The sequence below is a fragment of the Barbatula barbatula genome (assembly GCF_947034865.1).
Source record: "Barbatula barbatula genome assembly, chromosome: 8".
In the NCBI taxonomy this organism is placed as follows: domain Eukaryota; kingdom Metazoa; phylum Chordata; class Actinopteri; order Cypriniformes; family Nemacheilidae; genus Barbatula; species Barbatula barbatula.
This window is the reverse complement of record NC_136771.1, coordinates 19,456,430-19,483,639: the sequence shown is the minus strand read 5'-3', so window position 1 is coordinate 19,483,639 and position 27,210 is coordinate 19,456,430. Positions and strand designations below refer to the sequence as shown.

The following is a 27,210-nucleotide window of genomic DNA, read 5'->3' as shown; positions in this document are numbered from 1 at the left end:
GCATTTGGCAGATGCTTTTATCCATTATCCTATACATTTTACATAGGTACCGTATCTGCAATCTCCTGGGATCTAACCCACAACCATGTGTTGTTAACGCAATGCTCTAACCACTGAGCTACAGGAAAGTAATTTAAAGCAACAACAATACTTTCAGTGTAAAAATTGTAAAACAATAATAAATAATTATTTGTACAAAACATAAATATCCAGTAAATATCCAATAAAAAATACAAACCTCAGCTGGAGTTCGGTTCGTTGTTGTCTGCAGCAGTTATCTCTTTACAAACTGTTTTTAACTTCTTCTGATTTCGCTTTTCAACGCTAAAGTTTACATTTCTAAATCGTAAAAGTTCCTCTTTTTGGCCGGATTACGCTTCTCGCAAAATCTAGGGGCGAGGTGTCTACACCTTGAATTTATAGGGGCGTGATATGTAAATTACGATCGATTTCAGCCACCGCATTTATCAAGGTACGATTATTTGTACGATGAAATGGGCAGATACAAATGTTTGATGAATCACACGTGAACCCTGTCGTAAGATGGTTTCTGCGCACGGATATACGCTCATTTCTACGTTAAATTGATAAACAAAACAAAAAAATAAACTCTTCCAAATTGAGTTCCAGCCATACCTGAAAACAGTGTTTCAATAACCTTTTTCTTTTATTGACACGACATCTTTAAACTTCATAGTTGCAAAGATCTACAGAATACAGTGGGCTCCAAACCCTTCACTTGGACCACTTAAAGATACACTTTGATAACCTGACATTGCTGAATCCATCTCAGCTTCTCAGCATCTCAGGAGAGGACTCGTGGGAGCAAAACAAGCTTCTGGTGAAACTTCTAACAAAAGGTCTTACCTACATTCATTTTTTAAAGGAGGATATCCCAGGGAGGGCGTGCAAGTGTCTCTCTAGAGCTCTTAACAGAATGCAGAAATTCTTATATAGGTTACAACTCCTGAGTAGACTCTTTAAAGAACCTGGAACAACCAAACACACACACAACCTATTTCCTTCAACAAGTACAGCTCCTAATCATGACCACATCATACATAAACATCACATGGGACATTCCATTTTTCCTTGTGTCTTTTCCTATAATCTTTTTCAAATAACACCTCTCGTGGCTGTTAATTTAAAAAGTCTTCGCTCTGTAAATTCATCCTTTCATTTCCCCTTTCTATCTTCTCTATTGGTAAATGGAGAGGATTTCAATTAGAGAGGTGCTGTGTGACAGTTCTATGAATGATGAATTCTACAGCATAAGTATAGCCCCATAGAGATGCTCTTTAATAGGAGACCACTGTACGATCAAAACCTTTGATTAACGTGCGACAATAGATTAAAAGATCGGTAGGTCTGGCGATGGTGTAAAATCAACTTCATCATGTTATAAAATCAATATGGGCAATTCCATACAAAATGAAGGCTTTCACCATACCAATAGGTCAATATTTGGTCATTTAAATACCAATACATTTTTCTATAAATGTGCCTAAATCTTAATCTGTAAAACCACACACACCACCTAAACGCCATGCAAACAAATCCGTGCACGTGGATGCCCACACAACAATGCATCTATCAGGATGATACATTTTCCATCAGCATTTGCAGTGCTTCTTATGATATGAAACAGTGTGTGTGTGTGGTAGCACCATCTTACTGAATCCATAACGGCATCCATCACAGCACTCGGGAAAGAGTTAGAGATCCAATATACCCCCACACATACAACACCACCTCCTCACTCCCCATCTATCACCCATACCTTCTCCACGCCTCCTTTTCATTTTCTCTTCTTGCTAAAAACAAAAACTAATCATTTCCTTTGCTCACTAAAGAGCCCATGTCACATGCAGAGAACAAGTACATCTGTCATAAACTCCAATCGATCATCTCCACTCAACGTGAATACTGAGGAAACAAGCAGGAAAGATATTGCTGTTCCGGAGTTGAGCCGGCCGGACCGAAAGCTTTTTTTCCCTCAGCGGAGAGTGTCGAAAAACCGATTTACATTTAGATGGAATTGAACAAACTCAGCAAGCTGGCCATGAGAGGACGTTCATCTGGAATTATTTTACTATTTTCTCTCTTCTTTCACCTTAGCGAGAGAGAAAGAGAGAGAGAGAGAGAGACAGAAAGGTAGAGAGTGGCAGTTCAGAAGAATTGATCATGCGTTACAATGAAAATGCGCAAAGCGAAACAAAACGACAGTTCAGAAGGGAAGGATTCTCAATGTAACTGCAGGTTGGTGAAAATATCCAGTCTGAAGTTCATGACAATAATTTCAAACTTTTTGATTTTTTAACAACAAAGGCATAACAGTTGGATGTGGTCCGTGGAGGGTGCTTTTTGTATTTGTAAGTTGTACCCATACAAGCCAAGAAAAACTTCCAGTGGAGCATATGTGTGAGAGAGAGAGAGAGACGTTAAGAATGTGATAAGAAAAGACGAGACACAACAACCTCTTATCACACTCTCCAGGCTCCAAACACATCCCATCACTGAAAACACAACCACACGGCCTAGCAGAACAGTGCTGACCTTCACACAAACATGCATGGGGACTTTCCATAAGCATAATCATTTTTATAACTGTATATTACCTAACCATCACACAAACCTTTGCATTTTTTCATTTTCAAATAAACATCATTTAGTTTGATTTATAGGCTGTTTTCCTTCAGAGGACCAAAAAAATGCCCCAACAAAATAAAAAATGACTGGTTTCAATATCTTTGTGGAATCATTTGTTGGTCATCACACTATGGGGTTTACCAGACCGCACAAACACCAACTAAAACCAGAGACTGTGGTGGAAAGTCCCACCCTTTATACATGCACATTATGTGCATGAATATTTTAATGCATCAGAACGCAAATTATATTGTCATAGCCAAGCCATGGCTTGAAGAGAACCAAGCTGTGCAAATTGGTTAAAATTAGTTAAACTGTTGACACCTTTATATCCCAACATCTCAAAAGTACATTGGTTCTATTGAAACAGATATATTAAGATGAAATTCAACCCTATCTTCCTTGTGAAATGATTTTATCACCACAGTAACGCAAGTGAACATGTTAAGAACCCCATGAAATGACTTGAAATGGATTTCGAACTAAAACAGGATGGTGCGTCGGAACATACAACATATAAAAGGTCTGGCTCTTTATTTACAAGTGATATTGTGGAAAGGATAGTCTGTATAAAGCTATGAATATATTGTCCGCCTTAGTGTGTCAGGAAATATAGATTTTAGAATTTAAGTTGTCAACAATGTTTAGCGAAAAGTAGAACAAGAAGTCTTGCAACAGACCGAGTCCTGTTCTTATCACCATTGAGTTTTGACATGACAGATAGAAGCAAGACCATCTAAATTTAAAGAAGAACTGCAACAAGCTCTCCAAAATGTAGATTATCCCTTTCTTGAGGGATACAATTGATAACTACATTACATTGGCACAAGGCAGATGCTTTTATTTAAAGCAACTTAAAATGCGTTACTGTATGTTACTGAAGCGCAAGCTCTGACAACATCTTAAGGATTTCAGTCTTTTTGCATTCTGGGGCAGCTATTTCTGCCACAGAGTGGGCTGACTTTGTTCAAAGAATCTTTGGAAAACTCAAAGGCTGTTCGGCAGTCAGCGAGTGACAGACTTACTGTCTGATCACTGAATTAAGTGATAAACTGATACAAGATTAATGCAGATCAATGACGTTCTGATACTGATTCATTGCCAGACCGATCTCGCTATCTAATCAGGTAAGAGCACAGCTGAATAAAAGGCATAATATACTGACAGAGTGATGGATGGGTGAACAGATGGAAGCCTGACTGACCTGTGGTTTAAGCAGGGGAAGACGGATATGAGCGAGGAGAGAAGGCAGCTGTGATTGACGGGTGGGCACGTCATGATGGACCCAGCTGAGCAGTGCCGCTACCACAGTTTCCTCGTCTGGAACGTTCATGTCATCGGAGGCTAACAACTTCTCCACCTCACTCGAGGGCAGGAGGAGAAACTCCTGATGTCTCATGACCTCCATAAAGTGCTCCTATAGAGAAAGTGAGATAGTGGTTAGTAGAAAACTGGATGTGGTTGTAACATTAACAGTGAGTGTAAAGCATCAGATATTGTGTGTGTGTGTGTCTGTGTGTGGTGTACATTTTTGACTAATGGCCTTTTAACCTTATGGTATAATGCTTATGTAACATACTGTAATGTACTTTATGAACAAGCATGAACTGAACAACAAAATACACAAAATGGGGAAATAATTTTTATTATATTAACCTGATTTATATTAACAAGATGCAACATTGCAATTACTATGAATGGGGAGGGAATGCAATGGTCAATATGGCGGCTCTAGAGAAGGAAAGTCCCACCCTTCCAGTGTAAACAGCCAATCATCAATCAATAAAGACTGACAAATCTATGGGGCAAATATTTGATTGTCAGGTTTAAATTAATTTCATGTTAATCCCAAATAAGCTTTTTGATTGTGGTTTACGCCAGCAGTTTCAGATATATCTGCCTTTTCCCATTCAAGCGTTTGGACTGTGGTCTTGCTATGACTGAAATTCTGACCAGAGCCGTTCCAAACGTGGCCACAGAATGGAACGACTTCCCTAATCTGACTGATCTTTCTTAAGAACTGACCTAAAAATGGCCTTCATTTAAAATGATACATCAGTTTTAAATTCGGCATTAAATGGAAATTGAGATGTTTTTTAGAGAATTGTAAGGTATATCTGTGTAAGAAGCTTATAGAATGAGAAATATGTAGGGTGGGGCTTCGATGCTTGACAAGACCCACCACATAAATCATTTATAATACACTGCAATATTCCATAAAAATAAGAATTGAGTAATTTAATTTAACATAGAATTCAATTCATGCGTAGTCGCTGGTCTCACAGCAGCTCATCCAATCAGGTTTCAAATGAGGAAATGTACCTTTAACATTACGGACGGTAAAATACCATTTTAAACGCGATAACAATAACTGACAGACCACACAGCACAGAAAACACAGCAGAAATAAACAGAAATGAGGTACAAAGTGGACAGGCAAAGCCAGTGGACATCATCTCCTGGGAGAGAGAGCGGAAGGAAAAGGGGTGAAATAAAAACAAGACAGATAAGAAACAGAAGTGGTGACGGAAAATCAAGCAAGTTCCCAACCCAGTCTCCATGACAACCCCCCTGTTGAGAACTGTGGGCGGGCTATTATGGGTTATATTTTCTTGAATGAGTTTCCCCCAGGAACATCAAACGTAGAGCGGAAAATGTCCAAAGAGGAACAGTGGCATGTCCAATTAAACACCCCGCCTCGTTCGGAATTTTTTTTGCAGCTGTGAGAATGAGCTGAATATACGCAAGTCCACGCGCGCAGAGATAGCCTTATGGACACTAAACCCTTCATATGCGTTTGTGCCCATATGGACAAATGTGGCGGCCCTTTCATTCCCTTTCAAGTGTTTCGGCTGTTAACTGTAGGAGATAAATCCTTCAGAATGTTGGGTTTTGGGAGGGAAAATAAAGGAGCAAAGAGATAAATGTAGGAAAGCAGGTTTGGGAGAGACGTGTGTTCACTGAAGATAAAAGGGTTTAGTGTACTCAAAACTTTCATTCATTAGAGTAAAAAACTGTCTTTTTATATGCTTATTCTCTGTACTATTTACACAACTGAAAATGTGTGTATGCATGTGTGGAAGCTCACCATAGTGTAGTTGTGTGCAACCTTATGGAGATCTAGACAGCCCTGAGCGTCTGCGAAGGAGCGAATGCCCAGACAGTTGGAGGGATGGAGCTGTTTCATTAGGTAACTGCAGCAGGCCTGAACCACTGCAGACAGCTGCAGAAGACATGACGCAGACAGCAAACTCTCTATAGTGTCCTCTCTCAACTCCAAACGCCCTGCGGAAACAAACGCTGGGAATGAATCGACTGCGTTGGTTGATCACCCAATTTATAGAAACAAAATGTAAATCATAATGCTCTTCTCCATCATCTAATGCCTGTTATGCATTTGTGTCTATCTAACATAAAACATTACCTGTGTATGCATACTGTACCAAGACCCATAATGCATCCGGGTCCACACCCTCCATTTTGATCTCCTCTTGTTTTGCCTCCCGGACATCACTGGTGAACATGGCCGCAAAGTAATCGGACACTGATGACAGAACAAGTCTAAGAGAGAGAAATGGAGATGATGTGAAACAATCTGAACCATGTGTTCTGGATGACTGAACAGACACACTTGTGTGTTGCAGGTAAAGCATGACAAAAATTGAGAGAGACGGATAGGGAGATTACGGGAAGAGCCGGGATTTGAGGACGTGTTAACTGAAGCATGGTAAAATGAGGATTTCCTATTCAAATCCGGCTCTGCTGACAAAGATATTCACATACGCACACTCGGTCAAAGCTTGCAGCTTTAAATCTATTAGACTCAGAGACAAAATGTGCATTAGCATACTGTATGCCGGGATTTAGCGTGTGTGTATGTGCTTGTATTTTTACTCTGTGATGTTTTTGGTTTGATTTGGTTAAATGAATATGTAGTTGTATTGTTGTGTGTGTGCTGGTAAAGCGCAATAGTATTAATAAAACACAATAAATTGTGTGATATTGATTCGTTTTTGTTAGACGTATCAGGACAGGTATACTGTATGAGATTAGCAGACAGCCTCTGACAGTCACTGAAGCTTACAAAATCTAAAATAATATTGACACAATTAAAAGAGGATCAACAGATTAAATGCTGCGTGGAAATGATTGTTCAAAGTTATTCTTTCATAAAACAGAAATGACTACAGACAGAAACAAGATCTAGCTGAATTAAACACTGCCCACATGCTGCAAAAATAGCCCACATAGATTCTGCATACACCCTTTAGCACATTTTGGCACTGAAAGTTGGTGAAGAATGGAGAAATGTATATTTTTCAGTTATGGGCGAAACAACATGTTTTTAAGCTTTAGAAATGTGTGACTGTCAACCTCAGTAGGTAAAACCATTACATGAGCTTTATTTCTAACAATTTCCATGGTATTTGTGGGCTGTACTTTGTGGGGTGTATTTATTTTGGGAAACAAACATATAAATTATACATTATATAAAGCATATATTATGCTGTAACTTGGCTACATTATATTTACATATTTACGTATTTTTACCTTAATACAGAAAGTACATAAAATTATTAGTAAATATACTTGACAAAAAGAAAATACTAGATTTGAGATTGTATTTAAAGGCCTAGTGTATGAAATTCAGCGGCATCTAGTGGTGAGGTTGCAACCAAAGGCTCCTTCCACCTCTGCGCCTTTCTTTCAAAGCACTACGGACGCTGACGCAGGGCAAAGATGTCATCAGGTTTTAGAGATAAAGGATCATTTACTTCAATTATTTTACTCCTTGGATGTTGCGAAATGTTAAGAAAACCACAACAAAGCAAACTAAATAATTATTATATGGGTATATCCAAAACGGCAGACCAAATGGTTTTCTGAGTTTTTCATACCTTGCATTACCATGCAGTAATTAATTAGAACTACATTTATGCATATGACAAACGTGGTTTGACAAAATATGTTAACTACGAGTGCTTGATGTCTATGAGATGCACAAGCTTTCTACAAAATTCTGTGGAAGCAGATTGAGAGGCTTTTATCCAAGTGACTTACACTGCATTTAATCTACACATTTTCTGAGTATAAAAAACTGCTTTGTACATCGAATCCACGACCTTGATGTTGCTAGCCTCATGCTCTACCAGTTTAGATACAGGAAAGCTTATAGACATATAAGTGTTTACATCCCAGGTTTTATTCCTCCCACCTACTGCAGTGGAAAAACAGCATACGAATAAAGAATAATTAAGGGTAAGTAACAAAAGAACGAAAGAGAGAGAGTGAGAGAATGAGAGATAAGTGTGACAGTAGTGAAAGTACATTTGCAACTGTGAGACTCATTTAGCAGCAGAGTAACACTCAGCATTTACCTTCCATCACTCCCATTATGTTCATTTATCACACAGCAGATTGATTTAAAAGCCCTTCACTACACTACACACACGCTGCAGACACACACATACACACAAACACTCACATTAATCAAGAGGTTCTAAAAGTTCTCTGCCTTTTACTCTTATTAGAGTTCTACTGGGTGATTCAGCTTCTTTTTGTACCTACATAATAGAGCTTCTATCACACTACAACCCATCACGCTCTCTAAGATCTCAAAACTCAGGACTTTTGATAACACCTAGAATAACTAAATCCACCAAAGGGGGCCGAGCTTTCTCCTACGTAGCACCTAAACTCTGGATAGCCTTCCTGACACTATTCGAGGATCAGACACACTCTCCCAATTTAAATCTAGATTAAAGACACATCATAAGTATTCACTTAATGCAAATTATACTACTGCATTTATTAGATATTAGAATACTAGAATAATTGAACTTGTTATATAAAAACCATGTACCGTGTTTTACCTTTTTTGTGTTTTTCGGTTTCTTATTTTCCCCTGTAAAGCTGTTTTGAAACAATGCACATTGTGAATAGCGCTATATAAATAAAATCGAATTGAATTGAACTTCAATATATTTGTGTTGTAATTCACAATATGAACAGCTGTTCACTTTGATGTCAGCCTATAAATTATGTTTAGAACCTGATGTTATCTGTTATACATTTACATTTTCATTTATTCATTTGGGAGACGCTTTTATCCAAAGCGACTTACAAGTAGTTTTATACAGTGGCACATTACTGCAGAGCAATCAGGGGTAAGGTGCCTTGCTCAAGGGCCCTTCAGTCATGACCTGCTGGCACTGAGATTAGAACCGGCAACCTTCTGATCACAAGCCCAACGCTCTAACCTTTAGGCCACAGCACAAAAAAGACTTAGTTTTGGTCTTGATTGATTTAATTTGTGTTAAATGTATGGATTATGTGTCAAAGCAACAAGAAATGTGTTAATTGTACAGCCTACACAGCCAGATGTTGTGATAACTGTGTTAAGAGTTTAAAATTGTTATAAGTATTGGAAAAATTCTCATAGCAATTGTAAAAAGAAACTGTAAGATACAGCTGGCATATTGCACTTGTAAATGTGTGAGTATATGTGAGTCAGCTTAATATATACACCTGACACCTGAGTTGGTGTACAGAAAATCTCATTATCTCAGATAGAAAAATTTTTTTTTACAGACAATATTCTAGTTAATACGTTGTTCACCATCCTGTGTGCGTGTGTATGTGTCATTATAAATAAAACACCAGAAAAACCCTCCAGCTGCCTGAGGCAGTCCTACAATCAGCAGAACTAAACAAAGAGGGTGAGATGATGAAAGAGAAGAGAGGATGAATAGATCACAGAACAACAGAGGGGCAAAATGCCATGGTGGTGCTATAAATTTATATAAGCTCTTCAAATTAACGAAGAATTCTCCAACATTTATCCGTGACTTTGCTTCATTTGTGTATAAGGAACTCATCCTATGCTGAAATGATATACTGAGAGACAAACTCAGATTTTAAAGCTTGATTAAAGATTCTTATTTCAGATTTAGATTTGATGGACTACATGGACATACTCTAATGCATAAATAAACCACAAAACATATTCTCCCCTCAAACTGATTCGAAAAACTAAGCTATGGAAATGGATCATTTAGTATTTGTAATATTAGGATGTCAACATGTGTATGTTTACTGAACAGTTTCATCTTAGTTTACAGATGTTTTGAAACTTCCATTTTTTATTCTTACCAAATTTCTTTGGTTTGAAAGTTCACAATATTAACCTCTTTGTGTGGACCATTTGATAGTCTGGATGCTGCATTCTCATCACCTGTGTGCTGGTATTCTGCGGTCCCCAGCGAGAAGAACGACATCACACAGCTTCCTGGTGCGCAGGTAGGCCTCCATGCGTCTGAAGGTGTGTTCGGCATGACTGTGTGCCTGGAAGTGTTCATCTGATACACAAGGCTCCATCGACGCACATGAGGACAACGTCACAGTGCTGTTGGATGTCCTGCAAACAAGAGTGCACGTTTGTGTTAGAAAATTCACACTGGGTAATCGTAACTTAAAATAAGGAAAATCTGTGTTATATAAGGCTGAACAATGGCAACAAATATGATAGAGTTGCCAAGTTTGCCTAATTTCTGTTAAGCGGTTCAGACTGTCCATATAAATAAAATCATTTATAATGGATTCGACAAATGAGTTACATTCATGTTCAAATTTCAAATTTCAAGTTTATTTTATTTATATTTATTTTGGTATAGCACATTTAAAAACGGCAACCAGGCTGACCAAAGTACTGAACAATATGGACAATAATATACAAATAAATATACAAAACCCTAGAGCATTGACATACAAGAGCAACAACTCATAACAATAAAGCAATACAATGCATACAAGAGCAAAAGTTCATACAATCATCATTTCAAATGTGGTATTTTTAAATGGTTAAATTAAAAATATGTGCTGAAAGTAGATATTGCAGATTATTACACTGTGTCTACACTGGACTCGATACAGTGAGATGCGACACGACAAAATACAATAGAACGCATTAGAACCCATTTGTCCACACTGGATGCGATGCGACACGACAAACCTATTAAGAACAAGCCATTTGTTGTGTCACGTCCAGTGGAAAAAACGGTGTTACTGTGCATTGTTATATTGATATAAAAAAAAGATTAAAATTTAATAAATCATTTAATGGGTAAATAAAAATATCCTTTAATAAAGAGGTGTACGCCTTTCCTATTGTGAACTGCATTTCTTATGAGTTTCAATGCTTCAAATAATTTCCTTACTAGAATGGTGTGGATGAAATTGTTGCTTCTCAGAAAGACACGTTTACACAATAAATAAACTCTAAAATTATTATTTTAAACCCAGCGTTGTTTTAAACCCAGAAAATGTGTAGATTCGACCCAACAATAGGTTAAAACAACCCAGCATAGGTTCATTTACAACCCAACAGCTGAATTCGTTCCTTCTTGACCAAACGCTGGGTTGAAAATGACAATGCATAAATATATTTTTTAATATGGTCAAAAGGGATTAAAAACACAAATTTATGAATTTTTGTCAAGCTCAATTGAAAAATGGAAACAGCACAAACGAAATCATGTCACAAAACATCTAAATCATTTCAAACGTGGCACAAGCCATCCTTGCAAAATTAGATCACTGCACTCACAATTATACACACATGCGCACGATCAATGGATGGATAAATATAGAGGGCTTTAGAGAGCTGTTAGTAATTAGCTTTGATGATGAAGCTGGCCATGAAATACACAAAGCAATTTAGCTGGTTCCCAAACGGCTGTCGTCTCCACTGTCTCTCTCTCTCTCCTTTTCACCGGCTTCCTGTCATTCCTCTCTCAAGTCCATTCTCTCTGCAGATTGCCTTTCCAAACTCCCATTTCCCCTGTTCACACTTATCTTCTCTCTCTCTGCCTCTCCGAGTCTCTTAATGGTGCTATTGTGAACACATCTCTACAGTAGACATTCTGTCTTCAATCACAGGATGGGATTCAACTCATCCAGGATTCTTGAAAATGAATAGCACGTTGCATAATTAATCACAATAGTCGGCAAGCGAGCCAGTGGAGAAGGTGATAGTTAACTTTTACTGTTAGGTTATTAAGACGAATGTGAACTACAGGATGTAAATGAAATGCGTTGAGCTGTATTAAAAAAACCTAAAATCAAAATTTGGAGGCTTTGAATTGTTGTCTGTGAGCTTTGACTCCATCTCTGTTTGAAACTCTTCATGAAAATGGATTCAAAATATTCATGACTCATCATGCACTACAGAAATTGTTGGCCAATCAGATGCTCTCTGGAATGTCGTTTTTCCTAATATCAATTGCAACCAACTAGCAAGTAGCATCAAATAATTAATTTTTTGTTCCAAATCTGTATAAATATATTTGTTCTGATGAACACAGAGAAAGATATTTGCAAGAATGCTTGTAACCAAACCGTTCTTGGCAGACATTGACTAGAATTGGAACAACTTGAGAGTGGGTAACTGATGACAGAATTTTTGGGTGAACTGTCCTTTTAACACAGAACATTGTGTTTTAATTATTTTAATTTCAAACATTGCTATTACAATTTCACATGTAAAAGGCAGATTTTACATTTCTAGGGCCTTGAGAGCTCAAACTATTTGCAAAGATCTGTCTGGGGAAGAAAGAACAGCGAGTCCCACCAATGCTCTCTCTTTCCATATGCTAAGCAGTATAAGATGAGCCCAGCCTCAGGTACAACTACAGCATTAAGAACAAGATCTCTTAGCCTCACAGACCAAGATCACATTGGAAATCCATTTAATTCAGTAAGAAAGTTCAATGGGTTAACCTTAAAAAAAAAAGTAGCAGAGCTCATTCCCTCAAACAAACCCACACGATCACAGCTTTCATTCACACCATTTGGAGAGAAGGAAGATGATGAGAGCATATGCGAATTCATTTGAGCTTTAGGTTCCAAACCTCTTAAAAGCAATTAAAGACTCAATTCACATATCAACTACCCAGGAGAAATACAGAGAGAGGGAGAAAGAGAATCATGCACATTCTGTGAAAATCCATTGGTCCTTACAAGTCCCAAGATTGAACACCATTTTTTGGAGCAAATGAGAAAGCTATGAGGCGGAGCTTTTGAAAAGCTTTTTAGCAGATAATGGTTTAAATGTTTAGAATACATCCAAGCTTATCATCTCTGTTACCCAGATAAGTCACTTGAAATAGTGAATAATCACAGATCACAGTTTTTGGAAGAACCGTCCCTTTTATGCATAGAAGTAGACAACACACTGTATGCTGCGATGAACTAGAGATTCCCTATCAAGTGCTTTAATATAAATATATTGGTAACGTTTTTCCACCCTCTGGGTCCGCTCGATGCCATAATTACTTGGTCTCGTATGAAATCAGAGACTGGAGGCCATATTAAACACACAAACACACACTTGTCTACACAGCATGCACAAGAGCAAACTCACAATTTTCCCAACACGACCAACCAAAGTAAACATTACAAACGGCTACACACATGCAAGCACACAGGAGAGAAGCAGCGAGTTATCTAAAAAGCCAGATAAACACCTGCCAGCTCTTGAACATCCCCAGCGGGCAATCGTCCCTTCATACAGTATTTGCACTGTTTTTCTCTCTCGCTCAAACTATTCCCGTTATATTTTACATTGACTGTTTTTTGCTGTCTTTCTTTAGTTCCTTCCGTGAACCTTATCTCCTACTATTCAAAATTCTCTCAGTCTCGCTCGCCCTCTGGGTCTCTTCCTTAATCACCTTATTATTAAACTCTTCCAGTCACCTTCACGTTCAACTGCTTTCCCTATTTCGTTCCTCTCTTTCGTTTTATGAGCTCTCTGATCTGTCTTGGGGAGTTGCTTACTGAGTGCACAGTGTATAGTTTTTACAGTTGTTACTGTACGATGTTGATACTGTACAATATAATCCCAGGGGATCACTTTAGGTGAATTCCACAGCACACTGAGCAACAGCAGCATTTTTCTGACTGTACAATACACATCAAAGCCATTATTTGGTCCTGTTTGCCCTGATTAAAGACGAAATGTTATTGCAGAGCATAGAGATCAGGCGGGTACATAAATCTGTATTACCGAGTGAAGATATGGGGGTGCCGAACCAGTGGTGGTCTTGTAGGCCAAGAGCAGAGCTTTGATTTTGATGAGAGCGACAATAGGGAGCCAATGTAACTTAATGAAGAGAGAAGTGTGCCCTCTTCGGTTCATTGAAGACCACTCTTGCCGCTGCATTCTGGATCAACTGTAGAGGTTTGGTTGTTCAGGCTGGAAGTCCAGCCAGAAACGCATTGCAATAGTCTAGTCTGGACAGGACAAGAGCCTGGACTAGAACTTGAGTATAATGCTCGGACAGGAAAGGTCTAATTTTGTCTGCGTTGTCTCAGAAAATGGGCTGCATGCGGACGGGGTGTGTGGATGACCGCGGACCCATCTGATGACAAAATTATGTGATACGGACGCAGCACGAACGCAGACGGACCATACTTCGGCCTTAAGGCTAAAATATATATATATAATATATATATATATATATATATATATATATATAGTATACATATTGAGTTGAGATTAAAGTAACGTGAGTGGTCTTCCAGGTTTAATGAGCTCCCCTGAAATCCGCTGTCATTTCGGAATGGATTGGAGGTGGTATTACAGAGACCATACTGACGCCAGGATCAGATTTAACCTCTGCTGGCCAATTCAGAAGGGACCGAGCAAATGTATCAGATGCAGATGGAACGAGTTGGATTTGTCTTTTAGGGATGTCAGTTAAACATATATTATACACAATCTTATATCAAACAGCATCTTACAAGAATCTGCTTCTTATTCCATGAACAGATTTACATAAATGCACATAGAGTTGACAAGCAGTCAACTTGTCATGTACAAAGAAAGCAACTCAGAAAAGGAGGAAGCAGGAAAGGCAAAAGAAAGATGAATGACAAGGAAAAGGAAAATAACTAGTTGCTATCTATATTTTTGTGCAATATATAGTAGTAATTGTAAGAAAAGACAGAAATGAAACCAAGCACGAGCACACACTGTTATAAAGAGAAGCCTTTTTCTTGATTTATTAAAAAGGACACAGTAAAATGAGCCAGTTTGCAATTTAATTCAGTGGACGTGCCAAGAAACACATCTAATATAACAAGTATGAACAGTGTTCAAGAGTGTGCATACTTTGTCATGTTACTGTTCCAATAGGGTTATGAATTAGCATTGCATTTAAAGATACATAGACAACATTAAACCCCACACCTCCCACACTCTCTATTTCTCTATAGTTGTCGATAAAACATATTTTGTATCTGTCTGTGTGTAACCATATAAGAAAACATGTGAATCAAATGCATAAAGAGGGACAAGAGAAAGTAAGTATGCTCAAAACATATCAGATTCTTTGCATCATTATCTCCAGATCAGAATTGCTGTTTTCAGTCAACTAGACAGTTTTCTTCTTCTCCTCTTTCTTCCTGCATCTCTCTCTCTCCTTGTAAGTCACAAATAGCCATGGGGCCTGAATGTTTATGGAATCATGCATGAATCCTTAAATATTCTCTCCCCATTTATGCTTCTACTGTAATAAAACTTGTGTTTAGCACAGAGGTGCAAAGACACAGGGTACATGTGGTTTTGAACGTTATGATAACTTCTCTTAAACGCAAATTTATAAGACACATTAAACAAACCTCGTTACTGTTTTTAGGTTGTATAGATGTTTATTTAGGCTGCCATTTTTCTCACAGGTAAAAGTTCAAATATATAGTAATATATAGTAGTATATTCAGTCAGTGTATGTGTTTATGTGATTATGGTTATAATTTCCCGGTATGAACTGTAAGCTGTGAAAAAAGCACTAGGTTGAATCAACCGTCTCCAAGGTGACTAAGTGCTTTTCTAGAGCTACACCACACCGAGAGACCCACATCCTTCTCTCTCAACAAATATACACAATGTAACACAAACCCCCAGTCACTCAAAAACAGCGGATGTCAACCGTTTGACACCAAGTCAATATTCAAAGTACCTCTGCCCTGCACTGTTTCCCTGCCACTGAATTGCAAATATGACATTTTAACATGGTGTAAAATGAAGCCACCCATTTGTTTTGAGATTTGATTTATGGTATTTAAAGAAAATATTGCCTAATAAAGATGTATGTATCTGTAAGCAGGGGAAGTGTTTTTATAATGCAAGTGTGAGTGGGTGTGGAAATAAGCTTGCAGCAGGATGGAAAAAAATTGAGTGAGAGTTCGGTAGTGCATTTTTACCACAGGAAGAAATGCAATGTTAATGTATGTACCGTAGGCCCAAATCATGGAATGTGTAGCTGTATTTAGCATTTTAATTAAGTAAATCATTTTAAAATAGGGAGTGCATTTGCATGGTTTCGCCTGAAACACTTTTTATAAAAATATAAAAAAAGTCACACACCAAAATTTCGTTGGTCAGCCATTAGCTTTGATAACGGCAGGCAATCGCCGTGGCATTGTTTCGATAAGCTAAACCACATTTATTTGTGTGGAAATTATATTTCCACTGAACCACTACACAATTTCACAATTTGAGCCTGATGAATCCTGGCATTATCATCTTGGAATTAAAGCTGTGCGATTAATTGAATCACAATCGGCATCTGAAAATGTTGCGATTAGCAAAATCGCAAAAGGCTGCGATTCATGAAATAAGCAGCCAGTCTGCACCAGAGCATGACCGCCCTCTCTCTCCCCAACTGCTTCTGCATTCACAAGTGGAGAGATTGTATTACACATTCTTGTTATTATTGGTACATAACTGTCATATTGCATATTTTATCTCGTCAACAATTTATAAGTTAGTGACCTGGGGCAAGTTAGCGGGAGTTTTCACAGACATCTTTAATTTCTCCCTCATGTTTTTAAACCGCAACCATTGTGCCAATAGCAAAGACAGCTTAAACATGTTTGAATCACTGGCGTCCTGTTACTCTGACACCCATCTTCAGCAAGTGTTTTGAGAAGCTGATCAAAAACCACATCTGCTCTGTTCTACCTGCCGCACTCGAACCTCTGCAGTTTGCATACAGGAGCAACCGCTCCACTGATGATGCCATTGCTTTCACCTTACACACTGCTCTTCCCCATCTGGACAGTAAGAACACGTATGTGAGAATCCTATTTGTGGACTAAAGCTCAGCATTCAACGCCCTAGTGCCTGCTAAGCTTGTTATGAAGCTAGCTCCAGACTCGGGGTCTAAACGAATCTCTGTGCAGCTGGATCCTGGACTTCCTGTCAGCCATACGTCAAGTTGTCAAAAAGGGTGACATTGCCTCATCTCTGCTGGTCCTCAACACTGGTGCTCCTCAGGGCAGCGTTCTCAGCCCACTCCTGTACTCCCTGTTCACACATGACTGTACAGCCACACACAGCTCCAACGTCATCGTCAAATTCGCCCATGACACGACGGTGGTAGGCCTGATCCCTGACAACGATGAGACGGCCTAGAGAAGAGGTGCATACTAGCTGGTGCCAGGAAAACAACCTCATCCAAAACAGCGCATCTCTTTAACAACTTTGAACTTGACGCTTATGCCTGGCTCCACATTGCGTGTCTCCATGCAAGTGTCTTCCAAAACAGACAAGGCCTGTTGACAGACATCAACCTGAATTGCTTATTTCACTTGGATGAAATGACACATTCAACAATAGTTGAAATCCAATAACTTAACCTATATGTGTCATATTTAAATAATTAAGAAGAAATCAAATTCTTTATTTTATTCTTATCTAGCCATCTATTGGATAGAAAGACACACGATCTGCTACTAGAAGGTAGCGAATCGAAACAAAATCGCAATTAGATATTTTTCTCTAAATCGCTCTGCCCTACTTGGAATATGCCCGTGCCATCAGGGAAGAAAACATCCATTGATGAAATAATCTGTTCATTCAGTATATTCAGGTAGTCATCTGACCTCATTCATCATAAATTGTAATTTCACTTTGTCAATCGACTACCTGCGAGACAATGAAGGAGAAACTCAGTTTTAAGAGTGAGAAAGTAAAAGGTTGGAGCTAGTGTGGCAGAATGGTTTGACAGGAAGGGGAAACTGCCACTCAAAACAGCTTATAGGAATCTAATATGGCCCCTTTTTAATTTAGCTGAGAACCACTGTATGAAGTCCACACTACATTTAGTATATGGGTCAAAGACGAAAGTGTTAAAGTTTAAAATTAGTGTTTAAAAACAATAAGTGTAATAGTGCTTAGACTGTTGTTGTTCAACAAAAAAATAGAAAAGGTTTTCTGTTTAATTGAATCGAATTTTTGGTTTTGTTTTTCTGAGCAAATAATAAATACCATACATTTCCCCCGATTTACTGAAGATGCCCAATAAAATGCCATTCAATGTAACAATCTTGTCGGGCATATTTACAACAAAAATCTATTTATGATATAATAAAAGACTTTCACCCCAAATGCAAATTTGTTGTATTTTCTTTATTTTTTATTTGCCACTCTCCTAGATTTTGCCCATTTTGTCAATACGATTTTTTTGTCATTTCAAGCACAATAAAATGTAATATGCTCCCTTATTCTATTATACATTTTAATATGTACAAATCCAAATAAGCTTGTTGTTTGAATTTGTACATTGTTGTTTTGCATTGTCTGAATGGTGTGTTACACTAAACGACAATGTAACATTAATTCAACCGAATGATGACATTTTATTCTCCAAGAACTTATTTGAAACCAAAAAGTAAACTTTTAACATACATTTAATGTGCTTCCTACGGACATAAAATCACTTTTGTAAATCTATATTGATGGGGACATCTTAACGTCTTTGACCTATTTACCGAACTTGCACAGTCTTTCTGCTGTCCTGTGGCAAACACATACAAACCTTTATGTAAAAGGCGGTTTTTACTTTTCTTGTGATCATTCAAACGCCCACATATTTGTATTACAGCTCTTCGTCATGCTGAACTTCTCAGAAGGAAAATGACGCGCAATTTATGGATACACACTGAAACAAAAGCGTTAGCACACGTTGCATCACAATCATTCTGCTGCGCGTAAGTGCGCTGATACATCAAGACGGATCGAGACAGATAACCGGAAAGAGCAAAATGAATGTAAATTCAATCGTCCTGTCGCACGGAGGTAACGCCTCACCCCGCGCATCATAAAGAGCCGCGATGCACAACACGTCAGATGAAACACACGCACACATCCACTCTATGAGATACACTTTTCACAATTCAGCTTCCTTAACAGGAAGTTTGGTACGATTTATTAAACAGCGGTGTACATTGTGTCATCCACAAACAATGTGACAATATGATTATACCTCTAAGGGTACATTGACCCAGTCTACTGTCACACCTTAATTAATTTATATCATCGATAATATTGCTGAAATGATTGAAGTGTCTAAAAGTTAAAAACGAACTTAAAATAAAAATAAAAATCTCCATCCAGTTAAGTGTGTGTATACACCATATGCGACGTTTATCACATAGACACGTGAGGAAACAAAAGGGCTCGCGATAACAGTTTTGTCATAAGAGAACAGCTGGCAATGCATCTGGTGGTGTGAAGTGGTACCAGTCAGGTACGAGCACCCTGCTGTGTTCGACTAGTAACGCTTTCCAGTACCTGCAGGAGCTGGAGTCAGATTCCACGTTGTGGTTATTGTTTTCTTCGTCTCCCGGGCCATGAGCTTCTGGTACCGTCGTGGCCAGCGGCTCCCGCTGCTGCTGCTGCTGCTGCTGCTGAAGCGGCTCCAGGCTCTCGCTGGAGCGAGAGTGAGCAGGAAAGACCCACGGCGCCGGCGAGGGGCTCCGGCATTCCTGCTGGCTCATGGACCGAGGGCACGCGGAGGCGCCCAGCGCCACCACAGTGGACAGCCCGTTGTTCGAAACCGAATCCCCAAACTTTCGATTGTTGTTGATGTTGGAAGAAGAGTTACCGTTACTCGAGCCGACACCGGTGGGGGGACTAGAGCTACCGCAGCCGCCGAGGGAGGGCTGGTCGCCACCGGATGATGAGCCCCCCGTCCCCCGGCTGCTGCTGAACAGATCTCCCGAAGGCTGATTACCGGGGGGAGGAGATGTTGGGTGGCCAAACCATCGCCATCGAATACGCAAGATCTGTTTAACGTCAAAGTCCTTCCTGGGATTCGACATTCCCGAGACTCCGGTAACGGGAGACGCGGGGACGGAACGACGAGCCTCGTGATCCGTAATTGTCTTGGTAACGGCGCACGCTAGCGCTGTTGGCAAAAACCACGGAGAAGAGGAGTGGAGTGAGAGGCGAGAGGGAAATACACCTCTCTCTCTCTCTCTCTCTCTCTCTCTCTCTCTCTCTCTCTCTCTCTCTCTCTCTCTCTCTCTCTCTCTCTCATCCACGTAGGCTGTGCAGTAAAACCTTTAATGACACTTTTCTTTAATCTAAACGCATGCATTGATAAACAAGGATATTCTTGCTTTTGTCATTCGGTCTTTATACTGTACATAGAAAATGTTATAAAAATCAATGTTCCCTGTTGAAAGCAGCAATACATATTCTAATGATTTCCATAACAAATACCATAATGAACCATGACAAAATTCATTCATGTACCCACACAAAAAAAAGTTAATATTCCATTTAAATCGATACAACTGTCTGGGATAGTTTCTATCAGTTTCTAGGGTTCAAAAACTGAAATAATCAGTCATAAAGGAGTTGTGCTGAATACACAGCAGCAGCGACTTATATCTTGCAACATAAAGAAAGCTCAAATGATTGAGAAGCTTCACTTCTCAACACCCACTCAGGTCTCAAAGTAGCCTTCATTTGTACCACAGAAAAAGGTTCCATGACAAACAGTCCACCTTGCTTTTTTAAATACACACCTCCAACATTAGCAGACGTCGATATTGTTCCCATAATACTTAAACCTCACTTAGTCAATGAAAATACAAACCAGACAACCACTCTCCACAATCAATATCACACAAAAGTGCAATATCCTTTATACACGCATTTGTCAATACTAAAATAGTACACTTCCACGGGAAATAGACATGCAATCTGAAAGATGGGAGGATAGGAGAAATTAATAAGAGGGGAATGAAAGCGGACAAAGAAATGTTTAGTTTAAAGGAGTTTAAAAAGTGACAATAGACATGAAAACTATGTAAAGATGTCCATGTGACCCACATAGACAAAACTTTGGAACAGTGTACAGTTTGTAAACTGAAGTGAAAAGAGGGAAATGTTATTTTGTTCTATACTTTGAGTTTTCCTTTGGGGATGAACCTGTTTTTAATTTAGGTTGTGTCTTAGTTCGGTCCATGTAAACCACAACAGAGATGTGGGATTTCTGACTGCTTTTGTAACATTATTCAGATGTTGGCTTTAAGGGCACATTAAATAAACACAGCCAGATCCACGGGTCCAGAGTGCCGTTGACAATCAGTAAATTAGTGGCGTTGGGAACTGTATTCTTCCATTTTATCATTCAAATCTATTCCAGATCATCACTGGTTCCAAGAACATTTATTCTCTTCGGTGAAACCAAATACAAACCACATGCTGCTACGGAGGCAGATTTTAGAGCGTCTAACCCATAATGCTTCCTAAATATAGTTCTTGCCTAAAATTAGCATTTTCACTTCAGGATGTGCAGGTAAAAGAAAAAGTTGTCATACTATTTCTTCAAATAAATATACTAAGGAATTTTAATGTGAGGGCTTTGTTCCCTGACAGAAATGCTGCATGCCTGACAGCTTGAATGAATACCGCAGGGATAGAAAACAGGTCTCAGGTCAGTAGTCATGAGACTGCTGTCGTTTCCAGTGGTGACCCTCCGATGGTCAATGCTTTATTTCACACTGATATAGGAGTGAAGAAAACAAGGCTGACAGGAGTGCTAACCTCTATATGTGCTGTAAATAAGACATGCACACAGACACCCTGTTGTCGCAGAGCTTTATGGGTAGTGCCACTGCACGTACCATCATGGAATTATACGAAGGATGATTAAGCAATTTATTCTTTATGGCCCCTACTTATTTTCTCAAGGTTAATCCAATCCTTTCCCCTCTCTCTCTTTCAGCTCATTCTCTTTCCTTCATAATGTAATTCCTGCATGTACATCAAAACTGCCCAGTAAATATATCGCACAAAGTGGGTGCTGAGAAGACTCTAGATCTGAAGTAAGGGTTTTTCTCTTAATTATTCAAAATATCAAATATTTATTTGCACACATTAGCAAACAAATACTTTTGACTTTCTTTCAGATAATCAGCATGAGTGAATCCAGTTCACAAACTGTTGTAAAACCACAAATTCTACGTGAATGATGCCTCAACTGTGCTTGTCAAGCATGGACAATAGGTTTAGAATTCTTAGTGATTTTAATCCAGAAAAACACAGCTCTCCCATTACCTGTGTGTTTGTTGGACAGATGGTCTTTATTGATGGCGATGTTGACATGCGGTTCAACACTGAATGCAATGTCTGCTGCTGTATGTTTGTCTTTAGGTGGGAGTGTCTGTTTTCGACATCTGCACATTGCAGAGGATCACATTCCATTTGTTCATGCATTGTGCATGGTAACATACATTTAAGATTATATTCAATTTAAATTTTAAATTGTATAAATGCATTTCACGGATGGCAAAAACTGCATGCATACTGCAAAATGTGCACTATAAGAGATTTATGGTAGTTCACATAGGCCATATTTTAAGTATTAAGCATAACTAAATGCTATATTTATAGTGGCAAATAAGTATCTTCCAAAACAACTATATAAATGTAAATCAGCAGGAACGCATTAAACTGTTCTAAATAAGTAGCTGTGAAAAGAGACATAACAAAAATTGTCATTCAGGTTTGTAAAGGACTGTTCTTTGTAAAACTGTTTTGAACAGTACATTGACGCACAGCAAAAACACTATACACATTTATTCAACCAAGTCAAGTAGCTCCCCCTGAAACACCTACAGATCATCTTATTAAATCCCCCTTTAAGAGTCATCAGAGATGGAAATTTCCTTTATTTCCAAAAGCAAATTTGTACCTCCCACTAGATGAGGTATATATAAGCATTACTGAAATAAAGGCAAAAATGCACACTTGCATGAAAATGTTAGTAGTTGAATGAATTCTCTATACATGCCCAATCGCAATCATTTGAACAATTGAATAATTGCGGCCTCGAGCAACACAAAATGTACAAAAACATCTATTTTTTTATTAAAATTCAGCCTATCATCTGCTTTCCTCGGGTGGCGTCATGTTAATTGTGGTAGGCTTGGAACTGAATTGAATAGAAATTCCTCAATATTCATTCCAACAGGGCACTGTTATTTTTGCCAGGTTTATCACTTAAACTGCATTGTGAAGATTAGCTATTAAGACTCAAGTTTACATGCTGAAACAGATACTGTTTAATGAATTTTCCCCTATGTATATAATTTCCTAGAACACATGCATATACACACACTGAGTTTGTGATGTAAACAGCTTGCAGCCAAACTAGCCCAAGGGAACATTTGATTGGCCAAGCAAGTAATTACCTACCCTTGATCTATTTCTTTCTCTCTTTCAGTCCATTATCCTACATCTACAGGAATGTGTTAAAATCGAAATGGCTGGTCTTGTGTTCCCACATTGTGTTGGTTGTTTCTAGTAGAACAAAGGATTATAACATCTTACAGTTGTTACAGAAAACTTTGGCATACGTGAATTGTAACACATTAAACTCATACACTCATACATTTATATTAATATTTTATTCTATATTAATTGTATTAAATTAAATTAAACTGCGCAACAGTTATTGATGGGAAAGTTAAATTTAACGTTTGTTTATGTAGTTGCCGCTGAAACTGTCAATGTAAGTTTTGTCTAGCTGCTAGACAAATAAATTCAATCTACCAAAATAGCAGAACCAACAGGCATAAAAGTCAAGGTGATTTCATCCTCAGAGATTTCCATTCTTTCCTCTCTTTCTATTTATTTCTTTGGTTCTTAAAAAGAGCCTAAGGCCTAATGACAGTTAACATCTGAAAGTCACATTGAAACTGAATTTCATGAAAATACTCTTGAAACACACCACTTACAGCTCACTAGGTTTGGAGGTAAATAGATGATGGGAGCTTTGGTTCCCAGGTTATGTAAAAATACAATTGCCTACTGCAGGTGGGCTCCATCATTTAAAAACACACCCTGTGCTGAAGCACATAATAAATAACACCTACTTCCACCCTGACATTCAATGTAATCTCATCCCGAAACCTAAAGCCAAAGCGAGCTGAGAGGCTAGATGTCCTTTTGCTTTGATGTACAGTACATCTACAACTGCAATGGAAGGAAATGTGCTGCATTCCTAAAGAGAATAAACCACACGCACCTGGAATATCTCTTCTTGAATCACGGATCATTATTGTCATACAGCACCATACATACACACACAGCGATGATCATCCGTCCAGATTTGTGCACTTTCCTGCATTTCAAAAAGCTCCACACATACGCAAACATCTTACTATTCAGACTGTGTCGATCTCTAAACAGCATTTTTCCTGCTTTGGCGTGTTCCTCTTCTGCCATTGGTTAAAATGATTAGACAGATTCAGCCGTACACAATCAATTTACTCCGAGCTCATCAACCTAAATATCACCAGGTTCCTATTGCACATAAGCAATGACATTTTCAAGCTCTGTTCATCCTAGCTTTCACTGGTTTTAATATCTGTTAATTCACACACTTCCCCCCTCTCTTCTCTCCATCTAATGTCGGAGAGCAACAGAGCGAGACTTGGATGCAGATAGAGGTGATACAGGGGCAAGTCAGCAGGGTTTAGATGTCAATCGAGATGAACAGAATGGGTGGAGGAGCTGATTTAAAAAAAATCCCATCTGAAATAAACCATCACAGGCCCAAGGTTAAGAAAGTGGACACATCTGGCCGGCAGACCACCTCAAGAAACAATATCCCTGTTTTTCCTCACACACCAAAGAGGATATGTGTTATAACTCAAGCCCACAACCTTCATTTAAGGAAAAACAAAAATTCAGTCCGAAATTCAAGCCTATATTTTACTTACAAAAAATACCATGGAATTACCATGGTTATTTGGAAATGGTACCATGGTAATGTAAGGGGTGACTTCATATGTATTGTGTTTTTTTTGCATGTGCCATGGTAATACTATGGTATTTTTGGTATTTAAGACATTCTACCGTAGCGTTGAAACATTGTAATTCATATAACAGCATGGTATTCTTAAAATTCATGGTATTTTACAAATAAGTAAACAAATTGGTAAACATGGTAATTCTGTACCATGCTAAATGTCAAAGTAACAGAGTACCACCATCTGATCCCATTCATAGTACCACCCCAAGACTTTTTGATCACTTGTAAACAGCTGTATTTAAGGGTACTCGTATATGTGTGTGTTTGCTAGACATGTTTCCTAAGGGACAGATTTGTATGTGATGACACTCATAAAGATTAAATTGATGGTGTTTTACGGTATTGATAAATTGTACACACAGGAGCAGAACTGGAACACACATACGGACCCTGGAGATCAGGAGATCTTTACAACATTTGCTTTCCATCGAAGAGGACATAAATGGAACAGAAATAAATACTGTAAGCTCTAAACCTTTCCAGGCCCTTAAGACCTGGAGCGTCTACTTGAGATCATAAAGCACATCATGAATTATTGAATGCTTCAAATTTCCTCTCTCTCAAAAATAAACAAATAAAAAAATAAATATTCCCGTCTCTGGTCGGGTCAATTCACACACGTTTTTTTTTACGAGTCTCTGGAAGGTTTATCGTTTTAGGATCATAAAAAGGGCCGAAGCCCAATGTTGTAAATAAACATTTAGGTTTTCCTCTTCTACAGCCATGAGAGAAAAACACACACACATACAAAAAAGACAAGAATAACTCGTACACCTGGGGTCTGACCTGCATACCCCCCAATGTGTCACTGCATTGCAAAATACTATAGACAAGTGTGTGAGTGTGTGCGTGCGTGCGTGTGTTTTAAAATGTGTGTGTGTTTGAAAAATATTTGAAACTGAAGAAAGGTAATACATTTTATTTTTAGAAATGGTTAATAAAATTGGTAAAATCATACTTAGTCATACTTTAAAACTTATCGTGTTAATTGGTTTGTGTCAGAATTATGTTTGGGTATAAAAATGTTTATTAGCCTTCAGATTTTAGAATGTATTGCCAATATATTAAAAAACTGTGCATGTGTGTGTGTGTGTAAAGTGACGAACAGAAAGCAAGAGCAGAGAGAGATACAGGCAGGTATGTGCTGACTTGGCAGGTTAATCTCCTTGTCCTCACACATTCCATTGCTCAGTGTCTCTAACCTACTTTCTCTATTCAATTCCTTCATTTCTATTAGTTTATCTCTCTATTTTTCTGCCTTTATAGGTGCAGAGTATTGAATTCCATATATTTGCTCTGTTCCAAAAAACCTATTGGGGCAGCCAATGTGAATGTATTGCCTGTTTGCAATTCCATGCAAAAGTCAACCTAAAGATGAACAAATCAGGTTTTAAACCAAGTTTTCACCATACTGATAGATCAGATGTCAATGTTTGGTGGTTTAAATACCCATGTGAAGATATTTTGAGAAAAGGAAAAGTGTTGTTTGGCTAAAAGCATTCTCCAAAATATCTTCTTTGTGTACAAATTTGAACTGCCCGGACCTCTTGACACCTGTTCTATTAATATGGTTAGCGGTGAGTGTAGAAAAATGACCGGACAAAAAAAACAGGGTGATGAGTACCGTGTCAAAAGTTTCAATTAATAAAAGAGAAAAATATTTAGGTCTGCGGTTGGAAAGTTAGCCGTCTATTGTGCAGGCAATGAGGAGATTACTATCTTTAAGTCTGTATGCATGATCTGTTAATGTACCTGATTAAAATGCGCATCCGTTACAGGAAGACGGCATGTATTTCTTGTCAAACCTCAGGATGGATGGATGGATAATGATGGCAGGTGAAGTGCAGCCTCACGTATCTCCCTGCTGGGAAAACAGTAAATAAATATAAGCAAAAATAAATAAAAGAAAGTACAACTGGGTGGAAAAAAGTTGCCTCGCTGGCAGCATAGTTTCACAGTGTCATCTAAAGTCTGAGCTCACTGTGTTTGCAATCTGTGAATAATAATCTTCTGTTCCCTCCCAATATGTTCACAACTTCACATGCACCAAAATGTAATCTAAGTCTCAACTATTTTTCAAAAAATGTAAAAAAAAACATTATATGAGGATCGGGTTGACCTAGTCCTGACATAAATGCACTTTCTCAATTGTGTTTTGGCCTACGTTTTTTATTGGGATGGAGACAAACAGGGGCAGAGCTAGAGAGACCAGAAGAGCAAACATCGACTGTGTCCCAAAAACTCTTCAGCGAAGTTTGTGTGTGTGTGTGTATCTGTAGACCGAGCTTTACACCATCTGTGGGTCTGTGAAGCCAATTTTCCGCCCCTGGACCAGTGGACCTTCACAACCAGTTCATCTCTGCCAAGAAAAGAAAGACTTTAATGCCAA

The 27,210-nt window shown here is 38.5% G+C and overlaps 1 protein-coding gene across 2 annotated transcripts in view; it reads right to left on the bottom strand.

Moving 5' to 3' along the window:
• Nucleotides 1-27,210, bottom strand: part of klhl5 (kelch-like family member 5) — a 42,655-nt gene that overhangs the window by 11,709 nt on the left and 3,736 nt on the right. Inside the window, exons 2-6 of one of the 2 annotated variants that reach the window (XM_079462481.1) lie at nucleotides 26,574-26,685; nucleotides 9,884-10,066; nucleotides 6,074-6,210; nucleotides 5,738-5,934; nucleotides 3,854-4,066 (exon numbers count right to left, since the gene is read on the bottom strand). In XM_079462481.1, coding sequence (XP_079318607.1) covers nucleotides 3,854-4,066; nucleotides 5,738-5,934; nucleotides 6,074-6,210; nucleotides 9,884-10,066; nucleotides 26,574-26,590 — 747 coding nt within the window. In that variant the 5' untranslated portion in view covers nucleotides 26,591-26,685. Of the gene's footprint in view, nucleotides 1-3,853; nucleotides 4,067-5,737; nucleotides 5,935-6,073; nucleotides 6,211-9,883; nucleotides 10,067-19,282; nucleotides 19,828-26,573; nucleotides 26,686-27,210 lie in introns of those variants that run through there. The other variant, XM_079462482.1, reaches the window with a different exon arrangement.